The 14393-nt window shown below is 42.7% G+C and overlaps 1 protein-coding gene across 8 annotated transcripts in view; it reads left to right on the top strand.

The window, feature by feature from the left end:
• emid1 (EMI domain containing 1) overlaps nucleotides 1–14393 on the top strand; it is a 57114-nt gene that overhangs the window by 29481 nt on the left and 13240 nt on the right. For all 8 annotated transcript variants that reach the window (XM_019862516.1, XM_019862501.1, XM_019862508.1 and 5 more), the window contains exons 4-8: nucleotides 10804–10893; nucleotides 10999–11060; nucleotides 11146–11278; nucleotides 11819–11863; nucleotides 11943–12050. In XM_019862516.1, the coding sequence (XP_019718075.1) occupies nucleotides 10804–10893; nucleotides 10999–11060; nucleotides 11146–11278; nucleotides 11819–11863; nucleotides 11943–12050 (438 nt within the window). The remainder of the gene's footprint in view (nucleotides 1–10803; nucleotides 10894–10998; nucleotides 11061–11145; nucleotides 11279–11818; nucleotides 11864–11942; nucleotides 12051–14393) is intronic.

Genomic DNA, 14393 nt, shown 5'->3' with positions numbered 1-14393 from the left:
CCCCCAGCCCCACCCCCCCCCCCCCCCCAAAACTATCGTGGTTATGGTTTTCTGTATGTTGGCGTTTCGTACAATCTACAACTACAGCTGTCAAATAAATGTGGTGCCATTAAACACACAATATCTCCCTCTGAGACGTAGTATGAAATGGGCTAAAAATAATACACTCTTGTTATAAAGTACCAGAAAGAACGATAACATGAGCACTTGTGTAAATAGTAAACGCTGCATTGTGAAATCGGGGTTTACTAGCAACATTATGGTTACACCGAAACAGTTTTTGTTCAACTTTTGGCCTGATGATCACCTGTCTGCTTTCCAGACTGTTTGCGTTGCGTTCACCATTGAATTTCACAGCCAAACTTGTCTTTGTTTCCAGATGGCGGGACTAACGATGAATGATGAAATTATGAACCACTGTGGAAACCAGAACGGTTACAGTAGAACACACCCAGCTACAGCAACATTAATTTATATAGTTCATTATTTTAGTCCCAGAGTGCAGCTCCAAGCAGACCATCTTATATTTCAACAGCAAGAAATATACGGTCTTGGTGCGTTTATGTTGGATGTCTTTTTCTGGTCTGTGTTGTTTTTCGAGCTGTTGCGTGTAAGCCAGCTGTGGCAGCGTGTTAATGATGGAGGATTCAAGGCTGCAGTGTGTCGGGAATGTTTTATATAGAGAGGTCACCCACTAGGCCTCCTCCCTGCCACACCAAACCAATGGTGGAGTGTGCGGTTTTCTTGTTTTCAATGCTTCCCCAAGTGACCGCGGGATCAAGACAAGTGGGAAGTGAGTTTCGCATCATTGGTCAAGATGCCAAGCACGCTTCTTGAAAGAGAAAGCGCGAGTCTCAGAGTGAACGTTTCAAGTCGGTCAGGGTCACCGTAGGCATTCATCAGGTGTCTGTCTCTCTTTATAAAAGTGAAGCGTGTATGCCTTGTCATTGGCCTGTTACACACTTTTATTAAACATCTGTGCCTTTCAAGTGCAGGAAATGTTAAAAGACTGTCGGACGGGTTGGCGCAGCCTGTCTTACCACATTCAAACTTAACTCTGCAATTCAACAGATGTGCCCACTGCTAACTTTAGCCACTTTATATTAACCGCACTTCTGTTTGCTTGCATGTTATTAAGAAAATGTTTTTTTGGTCACTGCTTACTGGTAAGACCGTGACAGCAGCAAATGCAATTCCTTAAAAAAAAAATAATAATAAAAAATTCACTTGGTCTTGGATTTGATTTACAGTAAATGCCAGAGTCACTGTTTTGGCTATTTGGTGCTGTAATGTGCATGGCAGACCAGTATACCTTTCAGCAAAAACCTTTTTTAAAACTATTTACTTTATTTGTTCTCTGAGTTTAAGATTGTAGGTGCGCTATTTGGTGCTGTAATGTGCATGGCAGACCAGTACACCTTTCAGCAAAAACATTTTTTAAAACGAATTTGTGTTCATAAATACCTGTACATGTTCTTAGGCACTATCCGAAAAAGTATTTTAGATGCAATTTGTCTGTCTTTAAGATAAGATAAGATAACCTTTATTTGTTCTCTGAGTTTAAGATTGTAGGTGTTCTTTGATTTACAAGGGTCCCAATTTAGGATTTTCAATTTTTTTTTTAAATTTAAAGCCATTGCTTTAAATTTTCATAATCATATTCCATCAGTGTGTCGGGTTGCAGTTACGGGACGGGAGAATCTCCCTCAGGTTTCCACGCCAGCGTCATGTCATACTGTGCAGATTTATTTTGTTTAGAGGTCTACATTGCTGTAGCACGAAGTTGATGTCATGTTGTTCTACTCCACAGAATCGTGCGGATTCTCAATGATCCGTTCATGACTTACTATACAAATCCCTTGACTGTTTATTGTCGAATAAATCCATCAGGCCAGCAGTCATAAAGAGACCACCTAGCCTCATGAAGAAGCTGAATGCAGACTCATAATTTTATGGAGCTTTTAACATGCAATGTCCAGTTTTGAACAGGAATAAGGGAATGCAAACTAATTTCATTAGCCATCTTACTGGGTTTGTGATTATTCAGAAATTAATTTAATTACAAAAGCTATTTTTTTCAATTTACGGAATCCAAGTAACTATCATTTCTTGAATGTATAAATCAGGTTGTGCCTTTTACTGCTTTTTAAATGTTTTTTAAAATTAACAATGATTATATTTTATCATTTAAATGATCGTTTTAATTGAAGACCCTCTACATAGTGGTGTACCAATAATTTTGGAAACATTAAGAAATGGTAATTACCAATATGTTATGAAAGCGCTTTGTAAATAAAGATGTACATTATTGTTATATTATATTATTGCTGTTAATTTGGGGCAGCTTTGGGATAAACCTTAACATTGGATGCCGGTCTAATAAATTTCTTGCACTGAACAATATTTTCAGACTTTGAAAGAAAGCTGTTGTCATGTCAACAAAAGTTTCTGTTTTCAGTTCAAATGAGTCACAAGACATTTCCTGTCTCTCATAGAAAAAAAAGAGACCACCACTGCACTCTGCCGCCCCCCCCTAAAAAAAAAAGCATAGGGGCTGGACTACCTGCTTTGTAATTACAAGGGAAGGTGGTAACTGTCTGTAGTGCACCATTTTCCCATGATTAGTATTTTTTGCAGGTATTCTCGTCCATCTGGCGGTTTTCCCTGTTGAAGCTCTCTTCTGAGGAAGTGGGAGAATTAGGGAGGAAAAGGGGGGGATTTATGGAAGGCATCCTGTGCAGAGAGGGTCTACCTAACCCACAGCTCCTGTCTGCAAGTGGCAATGGGAACTAGTGTCTGTAGTCAAACAAGCATGCCTGTCAGCAGTCAGCCCACCAGTCTGACCACCGGGCTTGGTGCTGCTCTGTAATTACACACCACAGCCTGCTGGTGGGAGGAGGTAGACTGAGAGCTTCTAAGTGCCATCAGAATCAGTAAAGGCATGTGTTGCAAAAACAGCGAGTGTTGGGAGAGCTGGAGTGTGAGAGGGAAGGTGATGTCAAGACAGCTCTGTCTGGATTGAGATGGGAAAACGCCTCTTTCCTGTGAGAGATTACAGGCTGCGCCGGTTTAAGAACATCTGCATTGGCTGGATATATGTGAGAATTGTCGCAGGAGGAGTGGGATTTATTTGTCCAATAGTCCAGAATGGCATCACATTCACTTTGTGCTGACCGTATGGGTAAAATCCTCGACCCACAGCAGTTAATCTCAATCTCTTAAATCATGATCTGAACGAGACATTTGACAACCAAGAATTGGAAGGATCATTTCCTTTTCCAGAAGTAAGGTCCATAAAGGCGTGCTCGGAGGAGTTCGAAGTAGAAGACCTGAACTCAACCCTATCATGAGCCCGTTACATCCAACATCATTGATCTCACATATTTTCCCCAAAAATGTCCACCCACAAGAGCAGAAGCTGCCAATTGCCAACAATTAGATTTGATATTCAATGGCGCATTATGATCTAACAAGCTCAAGATGTATGTTTAGATCAGGGATGGGCAACTTCAAGGATGGAGAGTGCCACAACTTTTCATCAGCCTTGTTGCTGCAAATGATTAAGACCAAATGAGCTAAGAGGCAGAGCCTGATGGGTGGTGCTTGAGTTCTGCAAGTCTGCCTGTGAGTGTCTGAGCATGAGCCGTGGCCAACAGCAGCTACCGCGTGAGTTTGCTGATTATATTTGTGTTTTACTGTCCTCCCGATATTCATTAACATAGTGGGGTATCACCTGTTAGTTATTGTTGCTGTACTTTGCAGTGTTGCAGAACTGCACTGCTTCGTATGGACTCTTCACATCTGGCCTTAATAGTTTTTGTCAAGGCAAAGTTGACTTACCTCCTAACCCTAGCTCCAAACCGATTGTGCAGGTGCACCTCATTTTGAGGAATTGTTTGTATCCTTGAGCATCCTTTTTACCAGATGCTGCCTTGGCTCAACTGTCTGTGCTGCTTGATGAGGTGAGATGTGTGTGCTGGAATCGGGGACCTCGATGACCCGCCATAATCTCACCTCAAGGTCTTGGAGACTTCCTTCGCAACACCTCCTCTGTATTTGTAAAGCAGACACACCTGCCTCCGTGTGCCCTTGTTTTCGAACACAATTTAAACACGCTGTTAGGTATCTGTTTAGTTTAACTTGGGGATCACTTATGTGACCGCGCTTTTTCTCTCGCCTGTAATTACAGTGAAGCCTCTCCAGTGTAGGGGCTTGTACCATTTCTCCGACTAAGACGATGCAGAGTTTCACTTGTGGAGGAAGGGGATGATGAAGTGTTTCGATCACCTAATTAACAAAAAGGTGTTACCTTGGGAAAACAAAATAAAGGTCTGCAATGCACTGAGCAGTAAGCCAGAGCTACAGGTGTACAAACAAGCATCAATGATCAGCATAATTCATGTAGAAAACAAATGCAAAACTAATTTTAGAGAGAATACAATTCTAATAGAATGCCTGCTGATCTTCAGATATTTAGTTTTTCTTTCATTCATTTTAATATTGTTGTCTTTGAATTACAAAAGAAAATTAAAGCACTGTTGTCACAGACGTAACACCTGCAGACTCAAATGATAAAAATGTCAACATTAGATTCAAGATAAATACAGGGTGTTGCAGAAGTCCCTGTACCAGGGGTGGCCAAACCGCGGCTCGCGGGCCTCGCGGGCCGCATGCGGCTCTTTGGCTGGTTCAATGCGGCTCCCAGGCTTTCACACAATTGTCGAAAACGCCTCGGTGATGGCGCTGCCATTAAAACAACGGTGCTTAATACATAGAATGTTCTACGTCAGCCTATCACCAATCCCGTTACTTGATTGACATAGAGGGCAACCAATCAGATGACTGAATCACCACTCAAGCGCAGACAACGGCACTAAGTGCTGAGCTAGTCAGCAAATTACCTCTGTTTTTAAGGCAGGGGGGTGCCCAATACGTCGATCGCAATCGACCAAGAGCCAGCAGACTGGTCCCAAGTCGACCACGAGCGGTGGGAGGAGGAAATGTTTCATCTGTAAAAAAAAAAAAAAAAAGATTTGTGTGTTTGTGTCTTTAGGTTTCATTTATGTTCGGGCGCTCAGGCTGTTGCTCGTCGTGGCGTGCATGCATGTGTGTGTGTGTGTGTGTGTGTGTGTGTGTGTGTGTGTGTGTGTGTGTGTGTGTGTGTGTGTGTGTGTGTGTGTGTGTGTGTGTGGCTCTTTGCAGTAACACGGTAAAAAGTCTCTGACTGGTTGGCCACCCCTGCCCTATACCCTTCCTTTTTTCTACTTTCTTTCATGTATGACTGAGACAGGCGTGAAGCCATCAGCATTTGACCGCTTAGGTTTTGTGATTTTTGTGAGAATATCATTTCCTTGCCCATCGCTGCCCAATTATCATTGGCGCTGTGTTGCAAAATTGCCGGAGGGCAAGAAGTTCGTCTGTCCCTCGCTGCAGTTGAGCAGTATGACCATCACACTGCTCTCTGGCAAGTTACTCGAGGATGTGGATCTTGAAAAACCATAGGAATGTCAAGAAAGACAAGCCATTTCAATTTTTTATAACTGAGTGGAATACTAATGAGGGAGTTTCCACCCAACGGTTTGTTGACTGACAGAGGCCTCTCTGCAAGGCATCTTAACGGACATTTGCCACCCAAAAGAATGATACTGTTTCTGGTGCTGGGGTGTGCCTCTAATTTGAAGCGTAAATAGTCTGGTTTTGCCACATCAACTCAGGCTGGTCTGGCCTAACCAAGCCTCGTTGCATGAACTGATGAAGTGAAACGTCTTCTGCGACAAACAGCAGTCCGGTTGCGATCGATTCGATGAATGAGAAAATCCACAAGCATCCAATTGGACTTTTTGTCCCTTTTAAAACTGATGATACAAAGTTCCCGCAAAGCGTCCGTATATATGGTGTAGTCACTTTGTTCAGCCCGCCTCATCCCGGTTCGAAAAGTTGTGCTCGCTGTGATTAGTGAGTGGGTGTGCGCACGCCGCAGCAGTGCTATTCATCCTGTCCGAGCTTGTGCAGCGACAGAGACAAACACCCTCAGCGCCCACTAATGATGCTGCAGCGCTGAGCTCAGCTAATTGACCAGACAGAGATTGATCAGGAACTTTACACTCTGCTGTGTCTGCGAGCTTTGGTGAGTGTGTGTGCGAGTGTGTGTGTGTGTGTGTGTGCATTGACCTTTGCGCGCAAACACACAGGCTAGCTTTACCCTTTTGATGCTGGATCTCCACTTTCAGCAAAACTATAAAAACAAGCCAAGACCCACCACCACAAAATTGATTTCAAAAATCTGATTTCATGGATAAGTGGAGCAGCAAAAGTCAGACTTAAATGTTGCAGGATGTGCATTTTTCTAACAATGAAGCGGGAATGTAAAGAAGGATTGTTTTTCGGACTATAAGTCACACTAGTTTTCATCATTTGGCAGGTTCTGCGACTCAGATGCTACTTACCTGTATATGTATTCAAATTTGAGTTTGGACTGGCCCCCAAAAACAGTTGTCATGGCAGTGTTATACAGCACCAAACGTGCAGTTGCTGATCAGGATTCTACTTTTGGCCACGATGCAATGCGGGTTTCTAGTTCAAGTAAGCCATTTTGAACTAAAAATAAATACTCGTCTGCTGTTAAAAGCAGACGTTTTTGGCCATCATCATCGGGTACATTTGTAAATTGACTCTGACTCCACTTTGTGAGTGTCTGAATTTGGAGAGCAAGAGTGCGCTCCTCTCCAATTAATTTACAATGACAGTGTATGTTATGAAGCAATCGGCAGAGCAGCACCTGTTTGAAGTATTTCCATCTGTACTGTCTGACGCACTGGATTCCAGCGCTCCTTTTATGGTGCATTTTGAATCACCGAATGGCACTTTTGAGTTTCCGAATGGTCAGAGTGAAACAGTGCGCACTGGAACTGTATTTCCATACGCGCCCACAATTGGGAAACAGGGATTTTGGGTGTGAGTCCAAGCTCAACAGTTCTTGGTCTCAGTTTTTATAAAATAAACTTCCCCAAAACATGTGACTAAAATTCCAGAGCGATTTCTAGTTTTTAAAAAAATACAGTTGTCAAAAAAAAGTTATTTTTGCCGGAGCTGCATAGGAGGATTGGCAAGCCTATTCGTGAGATTCTGGCTAAATGATTTGTGACTCTGCCTGACCTTCAGCCTGAACTCCATGCAATGATATAAAGGGTCCCACAGGCAGAAGAGTTTTTAATAAGAACCTCTGAGATTTGATAATTAAGGAGAGAGAAGATATTTGCTGCAATATCTTTGTAGCATCTTCGATAGGCTCCAACGCGCAGTACAGGACCTCAGTCGGGTGTGCAGGTCACAATGGAGTCACTGTGATCTTCACTCAACCCCATCTCTCTATTATCGAGCAGCAGAGGAAAAGATAATTCACGGAGTGTTTACAAACAAATGACAAAGACAGCATGTGCAGCTGAATAGGACAAGACCTCGAGCCAAGAGCAGGAGGGCCTCTGGCCCACTGAACTCTCAGCAGGGGATTTCCCTCATGAATAGGCTCTAATGAACAGGGCCCAGTGCGCTGTGAGGGCAAGAGGCCAAATATATTCACACGTTTATTTGACACCGAGTCCCCGATGGGGCAATTAGCCCACTGAGATGCAAACATTGAATGTCCACGGAGAGGCACCGTGGCGTCCTAACTACGATGACGTTACGGTGTTGGATCTCATGTGAAGCATCAAAGTAGCCTTCCCTGCCTTTCACTGAACTCGCTCAGGAGCTGGTAAAGAGATTTATTTCACCTTTGAAGTTTCACGAGACTGGGAGTAATTGTGTAAAAAGAAGTGTGTAGGAGATACTTGTCCTTGTGCCAAATCCAGTTTACGGCTCGCACAATAACCCGTGTGTGGGTGGGGTAATTGAGGCTCTAACTCGAGAGAAAAAGAATGAGTGCTTGCAAGGGGTGATGTCTACATTTCCTGTCCAAAGTCCATTTTTGGTAATTAAAACCAGCCATCGTTTGTGCATAAACACACCCACACACTACACGGTGCATCGCTGCAGAATGTCGAACACATCCAAGTTTTTGTTTGCCTTGACTGCTACATAGTTGATATTGTTATCTAAACACAGAGGAGGTTGCCACATTTTAGAGGAGTCTTTTGCTGATGAAATCCATCTTTGCCTATAATCCTTAGAAAAAAATACCCACAAGGCAAAACACTAAAATCATAAGCGAGGTTTGAGGAAAGGGGTTCAGTTTCCCACAAACCATCTGCTCTGTGTATCTTTCATACCACCACCATCCACGTTTTGGGGTAATCACTCAAGATGTTATGCTTTGCTGCCTAAAGTTCGCAAATGTTTTTTTTTTCCCCTGTGGGACAGTAAGCACACATTTTCATCTGCTGTTTTTTCACCGGCGAGAGAAACAGTTGATTGTGAAACATTACACTGCAGGAATACATTAATGAACTAGACCTTCGTAACTCTTAGCTGCAGGTGGTTTTGGATTTTTTTCAGTGCGAATGACTGCTGGTGACAAAATGCAAGGAAGTTCTACTTCCTGGTTACTAATGAGGTGCCCTACCCAACCACTTGTTTAGAGCAGGATCACCTGGCCTGAGCAGATCCAGACCAAAACAGACAAAGGAGTTTGACAGAACCACAAAGCCCACTGAAACCATTCGGAACCCACAGAAACAAACTCCCACACTTCATAAAATGAAGGCCGGACAGACTGCAAGCTCATTCTCGTGGCACAAGCAATCTACTGTTTACTCGCTCTCTCCCATGGGTTTCCGATGTTCTACTGACAACTCTACACAAGGAACAATACAATAAAAAGGAAAACATGGCCAGGGGTCACAGTGCGTACAGTTGTCCCTTTCAGAAGTGGCAGAGAATTAAAAAAATGTCAACCATTACTCATCATGTGTAGTAGCGAGTGAGCTGTCGCTCATCCCAACTATTCGCAATAAGTGTTGATAGTCTTTTTGTAGCAATCCCTCTCGTTCAGTGGACATCTTGAACAAAGAATAATAGCCTGCACATGCACACGTCTTTTTAACTTGAACTCCGAAGGGACGGCACATTACACCATTTTATCCGCACTGCACAAACTGCTTGGCAATGTTAGAGTTCATTTTAAAATGATCATACAGTGGTGCACACTTTTGTGTCTTCATTCTGTGAGTGGCAAACCACGCGTTTTGCCGTTCTATTTTTGCCAACGTCATCGAAAAGATGATCCATTAATTCAAATGAATGATCTTCGTAGCTGCTCCCCATCAATGTTCATGTTTAGGTAGCCACTTCAAACCAGCAATTGAAGCTTGCCAGGTTGGAGTAAATGAAACAAAAAGATTTTATCCGCACTGCACAAACTGCTTGGCAATGTTCGAGTTCATTTTAAAGTGATGGTACAGTGGTGCACATTTTTGTGTCTTCATTCTGTGAGTGGCAAACCACGTGTTTTGCCGTTCTATTTTTGCCAACGTCATCGACAAGATGATCCATTAATTCAAATGAATGATCTTCGTAGCTGCTCCCCATCAATGTTCATGTTTAGGTAGCCACTTCAAACCAGCAACTGAAGCTTGCCACGTTGGAGTAAATGAGACAAAAATAGTGTTTTTTTTCTTCATTCTTAACTGGTGCTTCAACTCAAGCATAGTTTTTGTATTTGTTGTATTAAATACTCAAAGACAAGCTTAGTGTATTGAAATTCCGTTAGGATACAACATCACCCTGCATGCATCACATTACAAGAATCGGAGCGTGGGAATTCTTCTGCGGATATTCTCCTCTGAGGAGACTACAGGGCAGTGCCGTGGGGGCCTCATCTCGGAATTCCTAACATTTCTTACCTTCCTAAAAAGGCAAATTGTGTTCAAATGCCATTTCCAACTATGAACAAGATGATTTCACAAGTCACGTCATTCAAGTCAAAATCAAGTTGAGTCTTTCCCAAGTTTTTAGCCAGTCCTCAAATGGCAACTTTGCGTCTGACTTGAGTGAAGTCAAATGACACAATCCCACCATGTCTGACACCCACAGAGGGAAACAGAAAACGAGGGCTGACAGGCTCCCAACCAGTTTTTGTTGGACATTGTGCTGCTCCTTATGTTGTTGTGCACTTTGTACACATAGGGGAAGTGTAATACAGACGTTAGGATATGGATGGAGACATGGAGTTATTGCTCTTAGTCAGTTTGAGTTATATGAGTTCTTCTTCACAGAGGACGAAGAAAGGCCTGCTAGTGTTGTTATATGTCTACATGTGCTGCACCACCATTTGTGTTGGGGTTCTAACACCAATACACCGATGTTGTTCGTTAGCCTACCAATGGTGCCTTGCATTGTTTGCTAGCATTAAGCTAAGAAGATGTAGGCAAAGCTGTGTGGTTGCTTTAAATAAACAACATGGAATTCTCTTTATCATCTCTGTCTCCCAGACTGCCGTGTGCTTCGAAGTTATTTGAATTGAGTCCACAGAAACCACACAGCACTCGTATTTGATAATTTAGCTTGCAAAGGTTGGTTTGAAAATAAGCAAAGCTATTCAGTTTGCGTTGAATGAATGTTCATGTGGAAAATAGTAATTGTGCTTACACATTTGCAGTGACACTGCAATGTTATCATATAAAGTCCCGATTTCCATGCACATTTAAATTCGAGTTCAGAAGACAACAACAGGAATATCAATATATTTGTCAGCGAATCAGGACTTCAAATTCAAAAGGACCTCAAACAAGCCATATGAGAATAACATTATGACTTTAAGTCTAAATGACAGGAAGTGACATCATCCCATCCCTTTCTCTTCTTCAGATGCAGGGAAACTGCAGGTGGCTCAGGAGGCAATAAGAAAATCGTCCACACTACGTCGCCCACCTGCACGCACGGGGGAGCCCCTTTCATGTAAGAGCTACCTTGTGTTCCAACTTGGCCAGTATTTTTATTATTTTTTTTTAAAGACTGACGTGAACCTCCTGTGGATGTAAATGACTATTTTCTGTTTTCTAGACTGTCTCAACTGCAGTCGAATCACAGCAATGAATGACAGGCTGAATTCGCTCGAGGCTAAGGTTTGTGTAGACATGTGACCTCGGATAATCAAGGATGTGATTAAATAGGTTTCATTGCACACATTTTCATGTATCGCCTCACCAGGTCCAAGTACTCACTGCATTGCCGTCCATATCTCAACGCCACCCTCCGTCCAGAGGAAGAGTTACACCTGAGGCCGCCTTAATGTTAGGGGCCGCTCCTGCTCAGGGGGCTCCGGGTGAGCCGGGACCTGCTGGTTGGTATACTTTCTAGTCTTCTGTGAAGAGCTACATTGCTCAATAACTCGCACATGAATTAAGTGTGAGTTCACAATTCTTTCACCATTATCTTACAACTCTTTTTTTTTAGCCCTTTCTACCTGCTCACATATGCACTCATTATATATCCTATTTCCACCTCTCCACATACCCTCATTTCCTCCAGTCTGAGTAAGAGAGTCATTGGCGGTGCATGCTTACAGAGCTCAAGGCGAGCACTTCACCTCTTCTTTCCTGGACTCAAGCCCAACCTTGGCTGCGGCTGCTGCAAAAAAAAAATAAAAAAATCCAACAGACAAACTCTTTTGCACTGAACAGTAATACGGCCTTTGGTTAAAAAATAACAATTACCACATTTATTCACATTATTGACTATAAATTAAGGTTATTTGTTTCACAGATCACAAAAACATTACTATAAAGATCACAGGAGTTTGGGACACCACTATTTATGCTTGCCTTTGGGCTTTTGAGCTCAGTGGAGCTAACGACAGTTCAATTACGTCCTTCTATTACAGGTCCTCAAGGTGAAAGGGGCAGCGCTGGTCTTCCAGGCAGAGATGGTAAAATTGGACACACAGTTGATGGTGAACCCAAATAGTTTCATCTGTATGATTAGTGATGTCTATCTTTGCTTGTAAGGCAAAACGGGTTCTCGAGGCTTGCCAGGTCCCACTGGGCCTCGGGGTGAGGTGGGCGTAAGGGGCCCAGCTGGAAGCCCTGGTTTGAGGGGAACCTCAGGGCCCGCAGGTAAGACGGCGCCCCCACAGAACAAACCACGGAATGAGGATTTTGAGATGAAGTAAACTTAAATTTCCATTTTAGAGAGAGAGAGAGAGAGAGAGAGAGAGAGAGAGAGCATTTCTTGCCTTTCTACTTTTGAGGCATTTGATGGTCTCGCTGTTAACCAAACACTTGTGGAAACAAGACTGAGCCATGATATCCGGCTTTGGGGTGTTTGTCTTTTACTTAAGCCACTTGGTCAATCCAAAAGGGGCTCCAGCTGTAACAAGTAGCATGCTCCAAACATTGCTGCTGACTTTCTGAATTTGGGCCATTTGTTTCATTTCAATTGGATTTTTAAAATATCACTTTTTCAGTGGGCATTCTCACAATCACACCTTGAGACAATTTGGTGTTCCATTAGCCTGCCATGCATGTTTTTTGCAATGTGGGAGGAAACCGGACTACCCGGAGAAAAGCCACGCAGGCACAGGGAGAAGTTGCAAACTCCACATAGGGAGGCCGGAGCCAGAATCGAACCTTGCACCTCTGCACTGTGAGGCCGGCGTGCTAACCAGTTAACACCGTGCCACCAAATAAATCAACTGTAGGATAAAAGTAAATCCACAGGCAGCTGTGACTTGAATGATGATGAATTAAATAGTGGCATGAGTTTCATAACATCTGCTCTCGACGTATGACCCGTGTTCTTAACCTGCTCCTGGGTAACGAATGTCCAGACATTGACCATTTTTAGGGTGGGGGAGGGGTGGTGGTGGTGGCTTGTGTATTAATAAAATGCAAAGACAATTATTTCTTAAGACAGGATCGTGGGAAAATGAGAGTGAATTGAACTTTGTGTCATTATAGATTATAGTGAGAAATGTAAAAATGGTTTAATATATTTTGACATTATATCTGGTCCAGGTAAGCCGGTCATTTGAATCATTGTGCCATATTGTAGCTCAGATTTCCCTTCCGCGCTGCCAAATCGCCACAGCTGCATATGTTGCAACTTAAGTGAAAATGACCTACATGCGTGTCAGATCAGGGTTATAATAACATTACCTTGCAAAGTAATAATTCTCAGACTGCGCCTGTCAGTTGAAATATGGTGTGGTGTCACAGTAACGACAAAGGTGCTGTGTCGGGACCCCCACCCCCAAAACAAAAAAAGAGTACAAGGAGCGGCCACATTACCTTTTAAATCCAAACAATGATGTCAGATATTGTTATGGTGTGACCTTGTTTCCACCCTAGCCCATGCACGCTTGTTAAATATGAATTGGTAACACTTTATTGCAATGAAAATCATGCTCACTTGGCTTTCTTATAGGCACCTTCCTCTAGAGTCAGTCATATGCACCATGGCTAAAAACATTGGCACAATCATGCACCAACCATTGTATCCTCCTCTCCCTCTGTGTTGAGTTTATGGAGAGATTTAAATGTTCTCCCTGTGCTTGTGTGGGATTTCTCAGAGTTTATCCTTTTTGCATTCCCAAAAAACATGCATGTCAGATGACTGTAAATTATCCAGAGGAGGAAATGTGAAAGAATGATTGTTTGTCTGTATGTGCACGGCGAATGGTGAATGGTGAGTCCGGGGTGTGTCCATCATCCAAAGTCAGCTGGGATAGGCTCCAATTCACCTTACTCTAATCAGGAGATGCAGATAATAATAACAATAATAATAATAATACATTGGATGGATGGATGGATGAATTAACTGCAAAAGGTTTACAATGTTTAGTCTTTTCTATTAAGACCTCTTTAATTCACTCGTAGAAAAACTTTTTTAACTCAATGCAACGTGAAGCATAGTCATTGGAAGTAAAGCAGCCATATTAGTAGGCTACAACATTGAATCTTAGTCACTGGGAGAAAGAAAAATGGCCAGAGGGCCAGAGTACAGATTCCAAATGCATGCAACTCATTAAACTTTCCATCTGAATTTTAGCCAACGTAGCAACGCAAATGGATTTGATTCTTTTTTTTTTTTTCCTAATCGCAGCTACACTATTCATGGTCACTATGCTGTTTCCTTGCCAATTGGGGTCAAAGAATTGTGTTGCTCTGGTTAGCAGACAAAAGGTCAGGGCAAATACTCTGAAATTCAAAATAGCACAACGGGGATTTATTCATATAGAACTGACTTTGCATTGTATAAATGGAAAGATGTATTGTCTCAATTTTATTTACAACAGTGCCATCTATAGGTCTGGTGGGGCACGGCTGCACTTTTCCTGTCATGCAAAATCACCCCCCTTTTAAGCTTTATTTTCAGCTCCTATGTTCAGTGTATTTCTTTTGTGTGTGTGTGTGTGTGTGTGTGTGTGTGTGTGTGTGTGTGTGTGTCCTCTGTCATCT

The sequence above is a fragment of the Hippocampus comes genome, unplaced genomic scaffold, assembly GCF_001891065.2.
Source record: "Hippocampus comes isolate QL1 unplaced genomic scaffold, H_comes_QL1_v1.1 scaffold147, whole genome shotgun sequence".
NCBI lineage: Eukaryota > Metazoa > Chordata > Actinopteri > Syngnathiformes > Syngnathidae > Hippocampus > Hippocampus comes.
Note: the sequence above shows the minus strand (reverse complement) of the source record. Positions and strands in the feature narration are given on the sequence as shown.